Source organism: Camelus ferus, chromosome 9 (genome assembly GCF_009834535.1).
Source record: "Camelus ferus isolate YT-003-E chromosome 9, BCGSAC_Cfer_1.0, whole genome shotgun sequence".
Lineage (NCBI taxonomy): Eukaryota > Metazoa > Chordata > Mammalia > Artiodactyla > Camelidae > Camelus > Camelus ferus.
In genome coordinates, this window is record NC_045704.1 from 33,386,787 (window position 1) to 33,409,308 (window position 22,522).

The following is a 22,522-nucleotide window of genomic DNA, read 5'->3' on the forward strand; positions in this document are numbered from 1 at the left end:
ATGTCCTACCAGCAGTCCAGCAGTTCAGGAGCAAGAAAGTGAGTCAAAATCAGGTGGGCACAGGAGCCACTCTAGTACCCACAGGAGCAAGAGTCCCCTATAAAAACTCCAAAGGCATGACTTTCTGGGTTACAAGGGGCATGCCCGATTATGAGGGTCCCCTCCTTATAGAATTACGTACTTGTGTCTTCCCAGTCCAGATATAGTTTATCAGTCAGGAGTTTATGTATTTCCAGGGAAACAGAATTTAGAGAATTAACCAAGGGTCAGATTTTCATGCAGAAAGGGATGTTTTCTTAACCCTTTGTCCTTAAACTCCTTAAAGCCACTTATTATGCTTTTTTGTTTTAACTTTTTAAATAATGAGTTCTTTATTCTAGATGAATGTTTTTTTTACTTCTAACTTTTCATTTTCAAATATATCTGAATAATTATATGAAATTTGAAGATTATATGTAAAATTGTGTTACGCCATCTTTTTGAAGCAGTTATAATTATTCTTAGCAGAAGGTGCCCCTCATGTGAAAGCCTATGATGAAGAAAGTGTTGCATCACTGAGCACTACCCAGGATGAGACCCAGGATAGTTTCCAGATGAACAATGGGACACCAGAGTCCGCTTACATCCTGCAAGGTGGATACATGCTGGCAGCTTCATATTGGCCAAAGGTAAATGAATAATTTCTTGCTGGAATAGGCCATTTTTTGAGTATTTTTCTGTATCACTTTAATGATAGAAATTCATATTATGTAGGGAAAAAATGATCACTATAAAATGTAGTATGACATTTGGTATTGGCATTAAAAGTATCAAATATTACTATCAAGTAAATTAGGTCTCCTTAAATGTATATGTTTCTCAACATAACCTTAGAATATTTAGAGGAAAAGATAATGAATACTTAAGTTCACATACAAGTTAATATTCAAGTGCTTTTATAAGTCCTTTTAAGTGAGTCTCCTTGAAGAAATTTACCATAGCCAGTTGTGACCTAGAAAAAAACTTCTTTGAAGTACATGTACATGCAGTGGTAGAAGTTCAGATAGTATTAGTACAGTTCTTCTTCCAGTATGTGACCAGACTAGTAGAAGAGTACTTAGGCTTGAGGAGTGAGGTTGGGAAATGGGGGAGTGGAGAACTCTCTACTCTTCAGTATTCTTCTGAGTTGTTTGAAATCTTTACAAGGAACCGCTATTGCTCTTGCAATTATAAAAACAAAAGAATAGAAAAATATCTTTATCATATAATATTTTTGAATTTCACAAATGGGAATTTGTATGGAGTTATAATATGAACATGAGAATATGTATGCATACCAAATACACAAATGGTGTTAAATCCCCAAAATTCTGGCTTAATTACTAAAATTACCCTTTGTTGTTCATACTTTCCCAGGATCGTGTGATGATCAACCGGTTGGACAGTATTTGTCAAACAGTTCTGAAAGGGAAGTGGCCTTCAGCTAGAAGAAGTTACGATGCCAACACAGTGGCTTCTTTCTATACCACAAAACTGCTGGACAGCTCTGGTGCAGCTTCAGAATACAGCGAGCCCAGCGTTCCCACTCCTCCAGGTGCTGGTGTTAAAGAAGAACACGATCAGTCAGCACAGATGTCAAAGGTGAAGAAGCATGTACGAGAAAAGGAGTTTACAGTGAAAATCAAAGACGTATGTTTATTTTTATTGCCCTGGGACCTGATTGCGATTGCGGTGTGCAGCATGCTTTTCCTGCAAATGGCTGCCTGCTCTTACTCTTACTTCCTTCACACACTTGTTTTCTGGTATTTGGATTGTTTTCTTTTTGATATCCAGGTTGTTAAACTTGAATATTCTACTAGAGGGATCATCATTAAATATGTTTTCTCTACCTATACTTCTGAAAATAGTCCTTCTGCTGATCAAGATGCTTTCTTAAACAGTCTGACAGTTTCTTATTGTTTTGGTTCTTTTATATAATACTCAAATGGTATGTCAGTGTACTTTCTGTTTTAAACATTTAGCATGCGCTATTATCAGTAACATTTCATTTTTCAGTATGATTTTTGAAGGTAAATTGATTACTCAGTGTCTAAAACATGGATAATGTCCTCTAAAATGTCATGTGAATAATGTACACAGAGACATATGTCCAAAGCTGAAAGGGTTACAATGTACTAGTAACATGAAAAGCTTTGTTTTGCTCAGATAAGTGTATATAGTACCTGGATTTTTTTTTTCATTTAAGATAGAAATTTTAATATTTAATATTCATTATAAAAATTGATTAAATGTTTTTCTCCAATTGATTTATGAATAAGAAGAGAACTTGATTAATGTTCCAGGGTTTTTAACCTCACTTTTTCTAAGTAAGAAATTTCTCTTGATATACTGCAATGAGATTTTTTTTAATTGTTTCTTTCTTAATAATGGTGTTTATTTAACAGGAAGGTGGTTTGAAGTTGACATTTCAGAAGCAAGGGCTTGCTCAGAGAAGGCCATTGGACAGTGAGGATGGAGCCCTGGGGCAACAGCAGTACCTCACTCGACTCCGAGAGCTTCAAGGTGCGTCAGAGACCAGCCTCGCCAGTTTTCCAAAATCCATGCCAGTATCAGGTGAATATGCTAGTGACCATTGTCTCAACATGAAATATTCCGTCATTTACAAGTCCTCTTTTGCTTTCTCATGGGATACTTTCAAAAACAAGATTGTTACTACTTTAAAAAAAAAAACCTCTTACTATTGGAAACTTAATTATCACGAAATTCCTTCTTATTTGGAAGCAAATTTTGCCCCCAATTGGTACTTCTCAATGATTATCTATCTTTAAAGGCAGCACAAAATTAACCTATTCTTATGTCTGCATGATAATCTTATCTTTTGAAAACAATTATCATATCTCCCCTTGGGACTATATCTTGTTCTAACATTTTGACAAAATTGGAATCAAGAAGTATTAAATACTGAATTGATGTCATGTGTTGTGTGCTCTGTAGGCACTGAGGAATTCATCCATAAGAAGTTGTTTTGTTTTGTTTATGTTGATCTAATTGTACTTTAATTTGTTCATGTCCCTCTTAAAGTATGCTGCCAATAATTGAGGGTTTTACTTAAGAGTGACTGAGTCTTAAAATGTGTGGCACAACCTATTAATCTTAAAAAATGCAAATTCTCAAGTGAAGTAGATGAATGACTGGAGTTTCCTTTATACCTCCCATATACATAAGGCCGAGGACTTTATTTCAGTGTTCTATTAAATCCAGTTGCCATACAGCACTTGCAAACATTTTGAGACCTCTGTGTGTGGGCAGAGTGTCTGACATTCCTAAAACTGAGGGAAATAATGCTTTATTATAGGTGTTAAGTTGATCGCTATTTCCAGTTGCTGCTATTACAACATTTTAATTATAAATTATAATTAAATTATAAATTAGAGTCATCAGCCTTACTTTGGTCTTTTATGGATTTTTTAACTATTCAGTGGAATTCTCCAATTAATGGACTTTTAGGCATGTATAAATGAGCCATACTTTTCTTACTGAAGTATAAATCCACCAAGTTGCACTTTACAATGACAGTGTTGTATTAAGGAGCTTTTTTTTTTCTTCTGAGAAAATAGGAATAGATGGGGAAGATAAGCTGTCAGGTTTTTGCCCAGCCTAAGTGGGGTTTAACAGTACTGCTGCATGTACCTCGGTAACTCCACTATAAAATGGGTTTGATACTTTTTTTATCTGAACATTTTATTGCTATTGCATCTGAAGATTCTACAGCCTTTGACTATAAGTAATTATTTGGTAAATAATACTGTTTTAATAGTATCAACAGTAATTGTAACAATAATTTGCAGCTATAGAAAATACCAAAAAGTCTCAAACATTAAAACTACATAAGCGTTATTTAAGCATTATATCTCATCTATCTTAATAATTGCAAATGGGAAATCTAGCACTGTCTTCGTACATTGACCCTTAGGAAGTCTGTCGACATTTTAGAACCTTACTTTTTTGTTTGTGAAATGAAGGGTTGGGGTCAGGGAAGAGGTAGCATTGTTAAGTGGATTAGATAATATATGTAAAATGGCCAGTATGGAACTTGACACGTACTTAGATGCTAACGAGATGTTAAAATTAAGTTTTAGAGATTGATGCTGAACAAATTCTATTCTAGTTCCTCATATTCCAAAGCCTAAGCCCTTTTTATGTTTATATGGGTACCCCCTGAATTTTATTTAAAAACTTTGAGTAAAAGATACATCATACAATGTAAATTAATTAATGAAAGACAGTAAAATAGCATAAATTATAACAAGAGAACAAAACTAAAGAGCCTATTCCAGAAACCACCTGGAATAGTAAACAAAGGATGGTAGAGCCAGACAGCCTGGAGTTGAATTCTGTCACTTACTAGCTGTTGTGACATTGGGCCAGTGACGTGATGTTTCTGATCGCATTTATAAAGTGGGCTTAGCCGGGAGGATATAGCTCAGTGGTAGAGCATGTGCTTAGCATGTACAAGGTCCTAGGTTCAATCCCCAGTGCCTCCATTAACAGTCAATCAATCAATCAATCAATCCTAATTCCCCCCTCCAAAAAATAAAGTGGGCTTAATACCTTTACTTGTTTTGTTTTTGATAATTCAAGAAAACATTTATAAAACCTTAATTCAGTTTCTGTCACCTAGTAGGCACTTAGTAGAAAGAAGCTATTTTTAATATTGTTATAATTACATCTAAGATAAAGACAACATAGGCTTTATAGAGTAGAGTAGGTTAAATTTTCCATTTTGAATTCTAGCTTTAAAAAATCAGTAATGTTTATAAAAATCACTTTCAGAAATAAGTCTGGGTAGCTGGGTATTTTGTTGTTGTTTTGCTGCTTTAAATAAAAAAAGAAGTCCAGGTAGTATATAGTTGTCCAGATAGATTGTGTTTATAATAAAATAGCCAAATAGGTTTTGTTTATAAATGTATGCTTTGGTGTGTATACTGATGTTTTTTCATAGACAGTTAGTTACATTAAGTAACTTACATAGCACTGAGATAACAGTAAAGGGAAAGTAAAAGAAACATAAGACAGTCTCTGCCTTTCTGTAGCTTGGTAGACTAGAACTACATGTTAAAATATTAGATAATGCATTAAAAACAAGATGATATGTCTTGCGACAAAGAGCATTATAGTTAATAACTTTTGGAAGAGAAGTGACTGCTGTCTAGAAACTTAGGCAGAGTCCTGCGGAAGAGGCAGAACTGAACAGAATTTATAAAAGGAAAATTAAATAATGATCTTTCTGGAAATGACATTGAGAGAGAATCAGGGAGTAGCATGAACCAGGGACTTGATGTCAGGAAAATAATATGGTTTGGGGATAAGACTGACCTAGCTACTGTGTAAATTCTTACTAGACAGATATGTGTATAAAATCAGAGCCTGCTTAGGAAAGGTGAATCTAAATTATGGACAACATCAAAATTTGAGCTGGGACAGGGATTGGAGTTCTTAGTCATGCAGGAATGAGGTTGATGTAAGGCATTTCATTCATACTTGAATAGGAAGCCATGTGAAGTTCTTATGAAACAGAATAGTATTTTTAAAAGTAGTACTTTAGGAAACTTACTCTGTTATTACAGTTAAACTATACTGAAAGTATTTTTAAATCATATTTATAATATTTTGTTAATCTGATTATAATGAAATAATGAAAGCTTTTTTATGTAATGTTATGTCATTTGTAAGTGCTTTCATATGCAAAAATGGTTTTTAATCATTTAGTTATTCTTTACCATATGAATTAAGGTACTTTTTGAAACTGAGATGTGAGGAGAATGACTTCCATAAGGTTCCACAGCCAGGCAAAAGGAAATGTCTTTCAGGGATACACAGCACTTGCTCAAAAAATTCTCCTTGAATGGTTGAAAATGCATTTCTTGCTACAAACTGAATCATTTTAAGCAAACATCTCAGTCTTAATAATATTTTCTTTTATAAGAGTACTCTAGATTTATGTACTCTTTAAGGACAGGAACTGTATCTTATTCATCTTTGAGTCATCATAGTGCTTGTACATAGCTGTTTGATAAATATGTATTTATGAGAGGGATGACTGAATGCATGAAACTGTTTCATTCATACCTCTTAAAACATACATTTTTTACTGAGTGCCTACTGAAATGAGGAGTGAGAAAGGTCAATTTAATTTGGCAAGAAACAGTGGTGATCGTAAAGAAAATACCCTAAGTAGGCTAGTATGGGATAGACTATTGGAAATTGAGGAATGAGTTCATCGTGAGGAAGGAGGGCAGTAGAGACCGACTTTTCAGAAGTTTTGAAGGTTATGAAAAAGCTGAAAGAGGTTTATTTTTTGTTTGAGTTGGGCCATGTTTTTAAGTTAAGAAGAATCTAATGTAGAATGAGATATTTTGGCACAAAAAACCAATGATAGATGATAAAACAAGCTTTTAGAAAAAGTAGGAATTAATGGGTTCAGATAAAGGGGACAGGTTTGTCTTGTACATAAGAAAGGCATGGTTCTTCATGTAAAGGGGGAAGGAAGAAGAGATGTATGAATATCAAGGGGAAAATATTGAGGAGACAAATCAAAACTTGAAAGAGGCCTAGATTACAATTCTTCTAGTTTTTGAATGAGAAATGGGGCAGTATTTTTAATTCAAGAATTGCTTGGTTTAGGATATGGAAAATAAGAACTAAAATACCTATATATTCAGAAAAGTGATTACTTTTAATTTAAGAACTAGATTTGTATCACTCTTTTGCTTTTTTAATTTGTTAGGTACTCCCATTCAATCAACCCTTGGTGCCAATGGAGTTATATTAGACAACCAGCCTATTGTCAAAAAAAGGCGGGGAAGGAGGAAGAATGTAGAAGGTGTTGACATCCTCTTTTTTAACAGAAATAAACCACCTAATAATGTAAGTAAAGTAATGTTTAAAAACTATTGACCCTTGAGTCCAAAATTCAATCCTAGTAAATTCACACGTTGCTGTTTTGTGAATGTTTTATGGAATAAATAAAGATAACTAGGACATTAGGAGTATGCTGTATAGTTTTCGATTGTATCTCAGCAGTCCACACTGGCGAAGATTCATGAATATTTTAAACTTGAAAGATTTAGCAGAGTTTTGAACAACTTTTTTTTCTCTTCAAGAAGAATTCCTTCAGTGGACCAAAGTCAGAATTCTGATAAAGTACAGAAATAAAATTTTCATTTGGTGTTTTTCTACAGGTTACTTTAGGCTTAACCACCTCACAGATTTCTGCAGGGATAAATCCAACACTATCCTATACTCAACCTCAAGGAATTCCTGATACAGAAAGTCCAGTTCCAGTTATTAATCTTAAAGATGGGACAAGACTTGCAGGCGATGATGCACCGAAGAGAAAGGATTTGGAAAAATGGCTTAAGGAGCACCCAGGTTATGTGGAAGATTTAGGAGCTTTTATTCCTGTAGGTGATACCTTACAGATCTTGGTATATTTTGTTTCTGTTAGTCATCAAACCTATAATGATGAAGCATAAATTCTCACCCACTTACACTAAATATGTGTTCTGCCCAAGATTTAGGAAAATTAGTAGGGAAAAAATGACCATCTTTCCCATGATACTATACAATATAATTTTTCATTTTTCCATTCCATATTCAACAAGTGTTTAGATAATAAAAATCATTTCTCATATACAGAGTACTAAGTTGGACCCAATGAAGTTTGTAAAGGCATACAACTTCCAGTCCTTTCCCTCAAGAAGTTAATTTTAAAATAATAAAAAATAATCATAGTAAACATTTATTGAGACTTAGCTGTGTGCCTGGCATTATATTTAGCACTTAGCATGCATTATCTCATTAAACACCCTCCAACTTTATCAGAATGGCATTATTAAAACTTTATTGATAAAGAAATAGAAACACTGAAATTTTAAGTAAATAGTGCAACCCTGTAACTTCTTAACATATTAGAAAATAACATCATTTATTCAGTCAGCAAATTTTTATTGAGTGACTACTGTGTGCTAGTTATGATTTTGAGGGACTTAGGATAAAACAGTGAGTAGTATAAAGTTCTTGCCCTCAAGGCAATTAACTATGTAGTCTCTGAGGATTCTCATACCTTTCTCTTACCACTGCAAATCTTTATTTATTTTTTTTTTAAGCTCATAGCCATTCATTATTTTCACTGCAAATAAACCTTTTATCATAATGTTGTAAGATTTTAAGGCATTTTTACAAGCAGCATTTGTTGCAGTAAAGAATACAAGGTAATGATTGGTATGATTTCCCAAGGACATTTTACATTAATGGTGTCTTGGATCTGACACTCTAATCTGGTGTCTCTACAACTAAATAATTATAACATGGTATATATACTATACCAGTGGTACATATGAAGTGCCTTGGAAGCAGATAAAAGAATAACTTCTCTGCCCAGGCAGAGTAAAGTATCTGGAGAATGGTAGAAAGAAAACAGAGCTGACATATGACTGGTGGGTGATAAAATAATAAGTAGGTATTTGACCAGGTTCACACAGGAGGAGGATATTCTAGGCATTATAGAACAATTATGAGGAGAGCTAAAACAGGATAGGACTTCAGGGTATGTTCATAAAACAGTGACTCATCTGATATTCCAGATTATGTGAGGGAGCAAGTGGAATAATAGTAATTGGATAGAAAATGTGAATTCCATCCAGCCTGTGATGGGACTGGTATGCCATGCTGAAGAGTTTGAGTTTTAGTCTCTTGGAATTTCTAATTGCTTGGAAATGACTGCAAACATCAAGCCCTGCTTTGTTAACAGTTGTTAACAGAGGTGAGCAGCATGGAATGATGGAAAGAGTTTTTATTGCCACATATTGCCACTTGCTAGCTGCATGACCTTGAGGAAGATAGCCTCTGTGAGCCTTGATTCCCATTTGTAAAATAAGCATAACATCTTTGAGTTTCGTGAGGATTAAGTGAGAAGAGATAAGAAAGTCCATTAGTGAGATGAGAAATGAAAGCCACTAGCACAAAAACAGTGTCCAAGCACTGAGAAAATCTGATGTTTCAGGTGCAATTCATCAGGAGAAAACATAAAGAGGAAACTGCTCCAGCATTATTGGTAACTTCTTCAAATAACACTCTGGGAATACAGCGATCTTTGAGGGCATTTAGGGAAAGAATTAGCAATGTCCTCCTCATTTCAGGAGCCTACTTTCATAGAGAATAATATTGATCATTATGATGGCCTCGAATAATTGTTTAAATATGTAATTTGAGGAAAAGATTTATGCAACACCAAAAAGTCTTATTCAACATTTTTATTATTACATGTAAAAATATTTAAATGTTTTTGAAGTGTAACTAAAGGGTAAATTCTTCAATATTATATATATATATATATATATGTTATATATTGAAGGTATGTGATATAGTATATATAAGATCTGTATCTTCAATATATAGTAAACAGTTGATCCTTGAACAATGTAGGGGTTAGAGGTGTAGATGCACACCATCCCCCCACAGCTGAAAATTTGAGTGTAACTTTACAGTTGGCCCTCCATGTCCTCGGTTCCACTTCCTCAGATTCAACCAACCGTGGATCATATAGTACTGTAGTGTGTATTTATTGAAAAAAAAATCCACATGTAAGTGGACTTGTACAGTTCAAACCCATGTAGTTCCAGGCTCAACTGTATTATATAATATATATCTTATATAGTACATATATCTTCAATTTTATAGGACTAAATTACATAGATCAGCTTGTTTGTACTGTTTATACAGTTAAAGATTATAAAACTATTTTCTTGTCTATATATTTTAGCGAATGCAGCTCCATGAGGGGAGACCCAAACAAAAAAGGCATCGTTGCAGAAATCCCAATAAACTAGATGTTAATAGTCTGACTGGGGAAGAACGTGTTCAGCTGATTAACAGAAGAAATGCCAGAAAGGTATTTATATATTTGTTGTTAATTTTTCGTGTTGATTCACCGTTTCAGATCTCTAGAACACTATTTCATTATGCAGTATTTCTTAACAGACCTGGAAATGGGTTAAATCTGGTAGATTTATGGGAAAAGACATGGACTACAATTTTATACAGTCTAGTTTCAAATCCCAATATTTTGGCTAAGCTGTTGAATGAAATACACAGTCACTTTACACGTCTGTGCATAAGCAGTAGCACTGCACAGGGGCACTATATCTGAGTGATTCTTAAGCAGTGATTCTCAAGAGGGGGCAACTTTGTCTTCCAGGGGACATTTGGCAATGTCTGGAGACATATTGGGTAGTCACAACTCTGGAGTAGGGAGGTGGGTGTTGGGGAGGTGCTGAACAGGGGAAGGATGCTATTGGCATCTCGTGGGTAGAGGCCTGGAATGCTGCTGAACTCTCCTTTCAGCACCCAGGACAACCCTCACAACACCAATCCAAAATGTCTGTAGTGCAAAGGTTGAGAAACCCTGTTGAAAGGGGACACTATTCTCATCATATCCATCATAGATTTACCTGTTTATCATGTAATTTTCCATCATTCGGCCATAAAGTGTTCTGTCAAAATCGGCATACATAATTTTGGATAGATGGAAATAAAATGTCTTCAACAAAGGTACCTTATTGACTAATGGGTACCCCTGTGCTATCTTCTCTCTTTTTCTTCCTTTTTTAAAAAATTATATAATTATTTTTGTGAGAAGGAGGTCATTAGGTCCATTGATTTATTTATTATTAGTTTTTAGTTTTCTTTTTTTTAATGGAGATACTGGGGATTGAACCCAGGATCTCATACATGCTAAGCATGTGCTCTACCACTGAGCTATACCCTCCTCTCTGTATCTTTTTGCTTTGTTGATTCATGAATGGTAAGAGTCAGGTTTTTCCAGAGTCTTAAATCTGAACCAAATGTTTGTTTCCCCAAATTGTTTCTGTTTTATATTTGGATTGGTATGTCTCTTTTACCTCACAAAGTAAATGGTAGAACACTTGTGGTGCCCTTTTGTAAGTTTATAGCTTTGACATTTTTATTCTGTTTTTTTAATTCTGATGAGCAAGCAACAAAATAAATAAATTAAAAATGGCCTCAGTGTAAGAATAGCAACTTTCTCATTGAGTTCCTTCACTCACAAATTAGATTACCCTAGGTCATGTTAATTCCCTAGTTCTGCTTTGCTATATGTTAAATGACCTCACTGCTAGTATAAAAATACATAAAATCATTTGAACTCCTCAGAAGAAATGCTGAAATTGGAAGAAAACTATTTTTATAATAACAATTATCTTAATATTATTGTATGCACTAACTCATTAAAATTGATACTAATTTTTTCCCCAATTTTGTAGAGATAACTGATTCATCTTTTGTTAGTACTTTAAAGTGATGTCATAAATGTATTTGGGCAAGAATAGTGACATATGAGTCACATTTTACTTAATTTTGTGCTTGCATAGATTTTCTTAAAAATCTTTGTACTCCACTTCATCTTATAACAAAAATTAGCATTTGTCTTAGTTTTAATGAAATGAAACAGTTTTTCATTTTTACTTGTAAAGTTTAATATTAAACACTCTAAATTTTATTTTTAATTGTTTTAACCTGATAAAAGTTCTATTCATTTCCCTTAGTTTGTAGAGTTCTTTATTGTTCTGAGTTTCTAGAGTACAGGCTTGAGGACTGATGAGTTACTAAGGAAAAGAATATGCCTGCTGAACCTCTATAAACCACACAGAGAGCCTCCAATTTAAATTGGAGCTTAATGAAGGGGATAATAAAAAAGGGATGGCAATAGAAACTTGAGAGACTAAGAAAAGACTAAAGGAAATACTAGATGAGAATACCTGTAGATGTAACTGTCCATATTAAATCCTGTCTATATCCTAACAAGATACAGTATGTATTTATTCATAAAGGTGTAGAAGAAGGAATTATTCAAGAAATTTCTTTAAATTCTAAAGGAACGTTAAATTGGCAGGTCCAGATCATTTAAAGTTAAATCATTTAAAAGGATATGTAACCTGTTGGGAGTGCTTTTTCCAGAGAACTGGGCTGTTCTTGCAGCTCAGCTTTCCATCTCCCTGCACAATGCTGGCAACAACATACTTCTGATTCAGCCCTTCCACTTAGCTGTAAAAATGCATTAATCAGAATGACCTGGCATCTTCCTAAGCAAGACTTTCAATGGGACCCAGTACGCTTCACTTCATCCAGAAGTTTTCTTGAGCATCTAAAAACAGATGGCTGAAGTATCCTTCCACACAGTCAGACTAGGCGCTAGCAGGAGAATAAAAACTCTTTCTACCCTCCAAAAAAAAAGTATTTTCATACTTTTAGGGTATCAGTTTACATAATAGATAAGCACCATGGGTTTTTGAGACCTGAGTTTGAAAGCCATAACACTTACTAGCTAGTTTTGGGCAACTTTTATAACTTCTCTGAGGCTTAGTTCCTTCATTTGAAAAGCAGAAATAATATATTTCAAAAGGCTGTAGTGAGTACTAAAATAAATTACATACTTAAAGTCTATAGCATAAGACTTGGCATATAATAGTAATACTTTTATTTATTACGTGCCAGACTCTATGTTAAAGTACTTGAATTATTTTGTCTTCATAAAACCCTATGAGGGAGGTATTACTGTTATCCCCATTTTGCAGATGAGAAAAATGAGCTCCAGAGAGATTTACTGATTTGCCTGAGTTCATGTAGTTGGTAAGTCTGACTCCAAAGAGTATACTCCAAAGAGTATACTCTTAACAAGGCTACACTGCCTATCCTGCATAGTAATCGCACAGTAAATTGTAGTTATTTTACTCCAGCAACCCTTCTTAAAACATTTAAAATTTACATTAGCACATGTTTATATAGTGTATTAGTAGTTCTTACAGGTTGTGGTAGTCTTTTTTAATGTAATAAAGATTGTCAGAGATGATTCACAGAATAAGGGTATTTTAAAGAAATAAACTCTGTACAGCAGAGAATAAAACCAAGAAGTATCTCCAAGGTTAATAGTACTTTTAAGTGTCTAAGAATCGGTTTTTCATTTATAGGTTGGAGGTGCATTTGCTCCCCCTTTGAAGGATTTATGTCGATTCCTGGAAGAAAATTCAGAATATGGAGTAGCTCCTGAATGGGGAGATGTTGTTAAGCAGTCTGTGAGTATTTCATAAATATTAATTCATACATCATTTTAAAAATTAGTTGCCATTTAAAGATATCTTAGATTAAATTTTAAGTTAAGAATTAACAAAATATTTCACAAACATGTGCCAGTGTTTTTAAGTTCATAATTTTTATTTTGCAGAATACGTTACAAATTTCTCAGATGCTTGTTGAGTTAGAATGCAGAATCAGTATATTACTGATCTGTGTTTAACTTCTAAGATACTATTTGAGCAATGCCACAACGAATATGGGGGAAAGCTATGTATATAAGGTTATTCATCATAATAGAGTAATAAAAAATTGGGAATATACTAATGGCCCATCAGTATATTGGAAAACTATGCAACTATTTTTAAAAATTGTATCTTAGAAGAACCTCTGAAGACAAGGGAGAAGCAAGTTCACAGTATCATTAAATGAGGTAGTAGTTAAGTTCTTGGAGTAGCAAAGCCTAACCCTGTGGTAAATGCTAAGTAAATAATAGCCCTTATGTCTACAGGTGTCCAAATGAAAAAGACAGGCAATAAACCCACATTCAGTATGATTTTTTTTTTTAATTTTAGAAAGGGAATTGAGAAGAATTGGAAAAACCTATATGTATGCACAAGGGGAAAATGGAAGCACACATCCTGAAACGTTAGCAATGGTTATCTTTGAACAGCGAAACTATGGATGATTTTTTTCTTTGTATTTTTTTTGTTGTCATGTTTTCTGCAGTGAACCCTTATGCTTTTGTAAGGAGAACAAATAAGTTGATCAGTTCAGAACAAAATTTAAAAATAGTCCCATGAGAGTCTTTTAAACCACTGTCTAGAGCTTCATTGTCACAAACAGTAGCCATCAGACACATGTGGCTATTGAGCACTTGAAATGTGGCTAGTCTAAATTAGGCTGCATTGTAAGTGTGAAATACTGATTTTGGATTTTGAAGATGTAGTTTAGAAAAAAGAATATAAAATAGCTCAATAATTTTCATAGATTATATTTTGAAATGTTAATATGTTTGTGTTGTTAAATAGACTATATTGCTAAAATTCATGTCATATATTTCTACTTTACCTTTTTATTGTGGCTACTAGAAAATTTTAAATTATATTATATATAGCTTACATTATTTCTTTCGGACAGTGGTGGTCTAGAGGTTCTAAACTCCTAAAACTTCTAAGAGTTTTTTTCTTTTTCTTTTCCTTTCTTTCTTTCTTTCTTTTTTTTTTTTTTTTTTAATAACTTCTGGAGTTTTGAGCCCCAGAAAATTATAGGAGAATTACAAGGAAATAGCATAGGTTGCTCTTCATTGTCCTGGACTAGGTGCTTCCCGGTCTACAGGTGCTATTGCTGTTCTGAGCCAAGTGACTTTTTTCCCCTTGTTGAGTATCTTTTTCAGCTTGGCTTTGTCTCCTTTATTCCCAATGTGATAGTCAGGAGTCATATGAAGCATCTCATTTTAACCTTTACTTACTTCTTCTTTCCTTATTGGTCTTCCGGATTAGAAGAGGGGTACTTCTTTAGTCTTTTAGAGCAATTGGTGAGGGCAGCCCTCATGAAAAAAAATCTCTTTGGATCTTCTGTTTTCCAGAACTGTTCTACAGACTTATGCCTCACATTTTTAAAGAGGGCCAGAGGCCACTTTCTTCTCTCATGATAAAATGAGAAGTGGAAGAGCGTTTCAAGCCACTTCTTACAATATGACAAAATCAGATTATCTCTGTCATGACTGGTTATGTTTTATTAATACAGAATAAGTTGATGAGTAATTGCCTATTTTAATAGCTTATTTGTATTGCAAGTTAATAGCTATTGATTTTATTTTAAAATAGCTGTTATTGATGGATTTTTTCTTTTAGGGATTTCTCCCAGAAAGCATGTATGAACGTATTCTCACTGGTCCCGTTGTGAGAGAGGAAGTAAGCAGGCGAGGGAGACGGCCTAAAAGTGGAATTGCGAAGGCCACAGCAGCAGCAGCGGCTGCAACTGCCACCAGTATTTCAGGCAATCCTTTGTTAGCCAATGGATTACTTCCAGGTGTGGATCTCCCAACTCTTCAGGCCTTACAACAGAACCTACAAAACCTGCAGTCGCTGCAAGTAACCGCAGGGCTGATGGGAATGCCTGCCGGCCTTTCTTCTGGAGGAGAAGCTAAAAACGTGGCCGCCATGTTCCCCATGCTGCTGTCAGGAATGACAGGATTGCCAAATCTGTTGGGCATGGGGGGACTCCTGACAAAGCCTACAGAATCTGGAACAGAAGAAAAAAAGGGAAATGACTCTAAGGAGCTAGAAGGAAAAAAAGAAAGGACAGAGAGCCAAAATTCAGAAAATGGTGGAGAAAACTCTGTGTCAAGTTCTCCTTCAACATCCTCTACTGCTGCATTAAATACAGCTGCAGCTGCCAACCCGTTAGCTCTTAACCCACTATTACTATCTAATATACTTTATCCAGGGATGCTTCTCACTCCAGGCCTTAATCTTCATATTCCAACTTTGTCCCAGTCCAATACTTTTGATGTACAGAAAAACAAAAACAGTGACTTAGGCTCGTCTAAGTCTGTAAAAGTAAAGGAAGAAGATTCCAGAGTTAGAGATCAGGAAGACAAAGGGGGAACTGAACCAAGTCCTCTCAATGAAAACAGCACAGATGAGGGTTCAGAGAAAGCCGATGCTTCATCTGGATCTGATAGTACATCATCATCATCCGAGGATTCAGATTCTAGTAATGAAGACTGATTCCCAGACTGCACTTAAATTATGAACTGATTTTGGATTTTTTTTCTTTAATTATTAATTGTAAATATCCCAGTGTTGAGTGCATCAATAACTTACTGACAGAACATTTCAGTTATTTGTTTAGAAGTACAAACTGCTTTCAGAGACATTTTGCATGTAATATTTCTTAAGATTCATAAGTTTCTGAACTCGTATGTACTATCAGATACATAAAGGTGTAAAATTACAACAAAAGGCATTATAATTTTGTTGGGGTTTAATTTTATGAAAATTATGCTCAATAAGAGTTGTATATTTAATATATTTGCAGTGAACACAGAATACTTTATGCATATTACTGATTTAATTTGAATATAGTTTTACAGCCTCCTTGACACCTATAATTTACAGATCAAAACTCAGCAATAATTTGGGCAGCTAATGAATGTCATGAAAGCTGTAGAATCTACATCACCATCCATTGCTTTAATTACATGAAAATGCTCTAGTGTTGTGATGCACTGCTGATGTTTCCAATTCAGGTACAAGTGTGTTTTAAAGAAGAAATAAGTTTCCCAATCAGCCAATTTAACTGGCTACCTGTTACCTCAGCTGAGTTAGTTTAGGAAGTTTACATTCGTTTCTAATTCTATACTTGTTTTCAGGGGTTTTTTAAATACATCCTATATATCATGTTAATCTGGCAAGAAATATGACTTGCTTTTTGCTGAGCTTAACTCTAAAGTCAGTAAAATTAAGTCATAAAAATCCTGTGTCATGTGACTTTGGCACCCTCCAGACATACTTAGTTTTAACTTTTCAAAGTTTGGCCTCCTATTAGAAATAATTATGTCTCAGATGAGTAATGTCTGTTTTCCAGGGTTCAGAAAAGGCAAACTCATGAAATGCCACTGAAAAGAACTTTCAACACAGCATACTTCATGTAAAAGAAATTGTTTGTTTGCTTTATTTGTGTAGATTTCTATTTGTGTTTTATGTCATGGAAATATTCCAAAATTAACAGATAATAATGGTAAAGTAATATGCAGATAGTCTCAATTCATTTTGAGTTTTTAGGTGTAAGCAGACTAAATGTTGCCCAGAATCAGTGTTGGGTTATCAGTTTATATTTAATATACTGAGTTGCCCATTTTGAAAATGCACTTTGAATAATCTCAAAAATATATACATTATTCCTGTAAACCACAAAAAATGAAGCCCAAGGCTTCTGATCAATTTCTTAGAACCCTTTACCATGTAAAACTTGTCTACTAATTGATTTGTGATACAATTTCTCCTGCTAAAGTTGCTATTATTCTGACAAGGTAGAGGTCCAGGTTCACCTTCATATGCATTTAAAACAATTAGAACTGAATTGGACATAAAATATCATTTACATCCTAAGGAGAGATAAGCATTAGTGTTTTTCTGGTGCTTGAGTAAGTCAGTGATCAAGTTTGCTAGGGGATACATTTAGGAGGGAAAAGTACCTCACTTCTCTCCCACAGAAAAAAATAACTTTCAGTATGTTTTGATAGAACTCTGTTGCTTTGTCATGAATTAAGCAATTATATTGGATTTTCCGAGATCTTTACCAGTAAATTATGTTTCTGTATGTAAAATAACTAACCCCTTATTAGAGAGACAGTGTTATATGTATTTACAAAATTACAAAAGTTCCATTGGGATTGTATTAATTTTTGTATTTTTCCAAAATAGTACTTTGAATTGATAGTCCTTTATGCAATGTCTTAGCAATAGTCACTATAATGCCCATCCAGGAGAAGTGGGTAGTAATTCTTCATCATGAAAATGATATATTACATACTTAGTATCTTCCCTCTGCAGTATTGCACTTTTGTTTCACTAGAACACACCTATGAGATAGCCAAAGTTTTTCAAACACAGTTAACTTAGTTTGCTGGTGGAATATTTCAACACCATCTGTATTTCCCTTCTCCCTCTAGTTCTACCCACATGATCTTCACTCCTTTCTGTCTCCAATTTGAAATAAAAGGGGGGTGGGGGTGGGAAGCGCTAGATCTTGTCACTAAAATCTAATTTATATCAAATTTATGAGATGAAGTATTTTCCTAATTATGATCAAATGAATTTGGTTAACATCTTAGTGATTCTCTTTCTATGTAATAAGGCAATTGCAGTTTTCTAAGCATTAAAGCTAATATTAACCTTAAACATTCTCTTGGGTTTCAAGATACTTCTATCTAGTACTGACTGGGAAAAAGTTGTCCAGCCATCAGCTTAAAAAAAAAACATGCAAACATGGTTGTGTAAAGTTAAGGGTTATAAGAAGACAAAAAAAAAAAAATCAGTAGAATTACATAATACTAAAGTTGCAGTTGAAAGGATATCCAAGTATGTGTTGGTAGTTACTAAAAGAATTATAGCTGTTATTGCCTTGTATTTATAGCCCTTGTTTCAGGTTTCATGATTCAAGTCTTAGTCCAATTTTTCTTTTGGACATTTGCAATATTTACCAGTTGTGTTTTGTGTAGTCTGAATTTGCTTTCTGTAGTTGAGCAAACGTCTTAAAAAGTCATTTGTAATTTATTAAATTACTTTCTATGATGTTCTATAGAGCAAATGGAAGTTTAATTATTTTTTATTAAACATATTCTTTGACTACCCATGATGTCAGCCTCTGTACATGACAATACTTTTTAATTTTTATATATAATTTATCTTACTCCAGTTATGAAAGAAACTATAGTCATAAATCTTTAAAAGGAAAGTATGCTTTGGAAGAATTTTTAAAAGACAGAAATTGGCTATAATTATATCCACAGTATCATTGTTTCCTTAAGTTTTCTTACCCTGGACCTTTAAAAAATTCAGAAAGATACAGAGATATACCTAACCTCTTAAAGAAGTCCATTTTGGAGATCAGTAATGATTTTTTTCCCTTGGTCTTAAGAGTCTTTCCTAATTCATCACTATTATTTATTGTTCTTTGTAAATATGAAAGAAATTTGTTTTCCTCAAATTACAAAAGTGAAACACTGGAGTCTCATCATATACTCATTTAACTTGAACACATTCAACTCTACTGTCATATTTTAGACGACATTTTCTCTTTTTTTAAACACAAGCCAGCTGCTTCACCTGGTGTTCACTCGAAGGATTGCTACCATGTTCCACTACTGGAGGAAGAATTGGGTGTGTTGGATGTTTTTGAGAAAAGATACACTATGAAATGATGTATTCTGTATATTTGGAGCTGTAGGAGGGAAAAGTGGAGGGGGAGTAATTTTTGATTACAAATAATGTTCACCTCATACCTCAATTTAGAACTTAATCTCTATATGAATGCAACTCCAGTACATAAGCTATTTTAAATGCAGAAAAAAAAATCTTTAAATCATCTATATACCCTCCCTGAGATACCGTTCATGTAGACATCCAATCTTTTAATATGTATGTTATATACTTACAGTGGGTTGAATATTGTCTCACAAAAATTCATGTCAACCCAGGACCTCAAAATGTGACCTTATTTGGAAAGAGGGTCTCGGCGGGTATTAGTTAAGATGCAGTCATTTTAGATTGTGGTAGGCCCTAAGTCTAGGGACTTAAAAGAAGAGGAGGGGACATAAGAAACACGGAGAAGAGAGTCACTGGGCAATATGCAGAGGCTGGCATGATGCAGCTAGAAGCCAAGGAACACCAAGGATTACCAGCAACTGCCAGAAGCTAGGAGAGAAGCATAAAGCAGATTCTCCTCCAGAGCCTCCAGAAGGAACCAACTTGCCAACACCTTGATTTTGGACTTCTGGCCTGAATTGTAAGAGAATACATTTCTGTTGTTTTAAGCAACCCTGTTTGGGGTAATTTGTTACGGCAGCATTAGGAAACTAATACATTTTCATCTTAAATCAGTATTATATGGGGCATAATATTTGCTGTTTAAACCTTTAATATACTGGCCTCTACGTCAATAAGTATCCTGCAGTGTGATTTTTAATACATACATTGGCTCATACGGATGTAATTTATTTAACCAAGAACCTAAAAATGGACAGTTGCCTTTGTATTTGCATTTTTGCATCCACCTCTAATGATTTCCTTAATCCCAAGAAGTGAAAATATTTCTGTTTTTAAGGCTTTTGATGTGTGCTGCCAAGTCCACAGTGATGCCATTATTAGCAATTTATACTACTATTAGCAGCATACATTTTGTGCATGCTCGTTTACTCCAAATCCTTACCAATACTGTGTATTGTCTTTTGAAATAATCTTTGCCTTTACTAACAGGCGAAAATAACATCTCTTTTTTAATTGAAGTATAGTTGGTAAACAATATTATGTAAGTTACAATATATGTGTACAATATGGTGATTCACAATTTTTAAAGATTATACTCCACTTATAATTGTGACATACTGACTATATTCCCCATGTTGTACAATACACCCTTGTAGCTTAATTTATACATAATAATTTGTTCCTCTTACTCCCCTGCCCCCTTATTGCCCTTCCTGCTTTCCCCCTCCACACTGTAACCACTAGTTCTCTGTATCTTTGAGTCAGCTTGCTTCTTGTTAAATTCACTAGTTTGTCGTATTTTTTAGGTTTCATGTATAAGTAATATCATATAGCATTTGTCTTTGACTTACTTCACTTAGCATAATGCCCTCCAAGTCTATCCATGTTGCTGCAAATGACAAAATTTCATTATATTTTATGGCTGAGTAGTAAATCCACAGTACATATATACCACATCTTAGCTTCTTAATGAATTTTTAAATTGTTGTTCCTTTTTCTTAGTAAAAAATAAGACAGCATATTGTAGAAAATCATGGAGTAGGGGTGGGGGAAGGGAGGGAAAGCACAAAGAAAATAAAAAACCCATAATGTTGAACACTCAGAGATAAATGTTAACCTTTGGGTCTTTTTTTTTTTTTTTGCATACATATATTGTGTATTATTTTAACGAGAGTGGAGTTAAACTATACATACCACTTTGTAAACTTTTCTCATTTACTATATCATAGTAATCCTTCCATGTCATTAAAGAATCTTTCACAACATTTTTAAGGGCTTTCTCATTCTATATAGTTATAGATACATCATAATTTGTTTGATACCCAATTTTTGAGCATTTAGATATTTTTCAGTTTGGGGCTATTTAAAAAATAAAGTGTTTATGTTAAATCATTGCATACACTTATGATTTTTTTGAAATAATCTTTGCCTTTACTAACGAAATAATCCTTGCCTACTTTTTTTTTTTTATTGAGTTACAGTCTGTTTACAATGTTGTATCAATTTCTGGTGTACAGCACAGTTTTCCAGTCATACATGAATATATTCGTTTTCATATTCTTTTTCACCGTGAGCTACTACAAGATCTTGACTATATTTCCCTGTGCTATACAGTATAAACTTCTTTATCTATTCTATATATACCTGTCAGTATCTATAAATCTTGAACTTCCAGTCTGTCCCTGCCCACATCTTTGCCTACTTTAGAATAAATACCTAGGCATGAAATGGTTATGTTCAAATTTTAAAACCAGTTGGATTATATTATTTTACACCCCAACAGCAGAGTGAAAACTACTTCCTTCCATATGTCTCCTTAGCAATACTGGGTATTACAACTTTTTAAAAATCTTTGTCTATTTGATAGATAAAAAATAGACTTTAAGTTTATTTTGGTAACATATAAGATAGGAATCTTAATTTGAATTTTTCCTAAGAGCTATGCAGTGTCCCAGCATCATTCAGTATATAAACTCTCCACTGACTTGACATGCCTGCATTGGTCACAATCTACATAATTCATACATGTGTATGTATATATGATTACTTAGATCATTATCATAGATATACATGATATGTAAGGAGTAACCATAAGAAAACTGGAGTAGCTATACTAATAAAAGGGACACAGACTTTAGAATAAACCAAAAAATGTAACTAGAAATAAAGTAGAACATTTTATAATAATAGAAGTATCAATCTATCAAGAAAATGTAATAATTTATAGACATATGTGCACCTAACACCAGGCCTATGAAATACATATAGCAAAAACTAACAAATTGAAAGGAAAATACACCATTCAACAATAATAGTTGCAGACTAATAGCTCACTTTCAATAATAGAACAAGCAGGCAAAGGATTAACAAGTAAACAAATTTGAACAACACTATAAATCAACTAGACCTAAGAAACATCTACTAGATACCACCCAACAATAGCAGAATACACATTCTTTTTTTTTTAATTGACGTACAGTCAATTACGATGTGTCAATTTCTGGTGTACAGCACAGTATTCCAGTCATGCATATACATACATATATTCGTTTCTGTATTTTTCATTAAAGTTTATTACAAGATATTGAACATAGTTCCCTGTGCTGTACAGAAGAAACTTTTAAAAATCTACATTTATATATAGTGGCAAACATTTGTAAATCTCAAACTACCAAATGTATCCCCTCCCACCAACTTTCCCCGGTAACCGTAAGATTGTTTACTATGTCTGCGAATCTGCGTCTATTTTGTAAATGAGTTCATAGTGTCATTTTTTTTTTTTTAGATTCCACATATGAATGATATCATATGATATTTTTCTTTCTCTTTCTGGCTTACTTCACTTAGAATGACAATCTCTAGGTCCATCCATGTTGCTGCAAATGGCATGATTTTAT

The 22,522-nt window shown here is 33.8% G+C and overlaps 1 protein-coding gene across 16 annotated transcripts in view; it reads left to right on the top strand.

Moving 5' to 3' along the window:
* The window catches only part of CHD9 (chromodomain helicase DNA binding protein 9), a 208,659-nt gene extending 190,166 nt beyond the window's left edge, over nucleotides 1-18,493 (top strand). For 4 of the 16 annotated variants that reach the window (XM_014560314.2, XM_032486309.1, XM_032486317.1 and 1 more), the window contains exons 32-39: nucleotides 505-668; nucleotides 1,396-1,668; nucleotides 2,424-2,592; nucleotides 6,767-6,906; nucleotides 7,221-7,442; nucleotides 9,803-9,931; nucleotides 13,026-13,130; nucleotides 14,985-18,490. In XM_014560314.2, coding sequence (XP_014415800.1) covers nucleotides 505-668; nucleotides 1,396-1,668; nucleotides 2,424-2,592; nucleotides 6,767-6,906; nucleotides 7,221-7,442; nucleotides 9,803-9,931; nucleotides 13,026-13,130; nucleotides 14,985-15,863 — 2,081 coding nt within the window. In that variant the 3' untranslated portion in view covers nucleotides 15,864-18,490. Of the gene's footprint in view, nucleotides 1-504; nucleotides 669-1,395; nucleotides 1,669-2,423; nucleotides 2,593-6,766; nucleotides 6,907-7,220; nucleotides 7,443-9,802; nucleotides 9,932-13,025; nucleotides 13,131-14,984 lie in introns of all 16 variants that reach the window. The other 12 variants (XM_032486311.1, XM_032486319.1, XM_032486321.1 and 9 more) reach the window with 8 other exon arrangements.
* The last annotated feature ends 4,029 nt before the right edge of the window (nucleotides 18,494-22,522 follow it).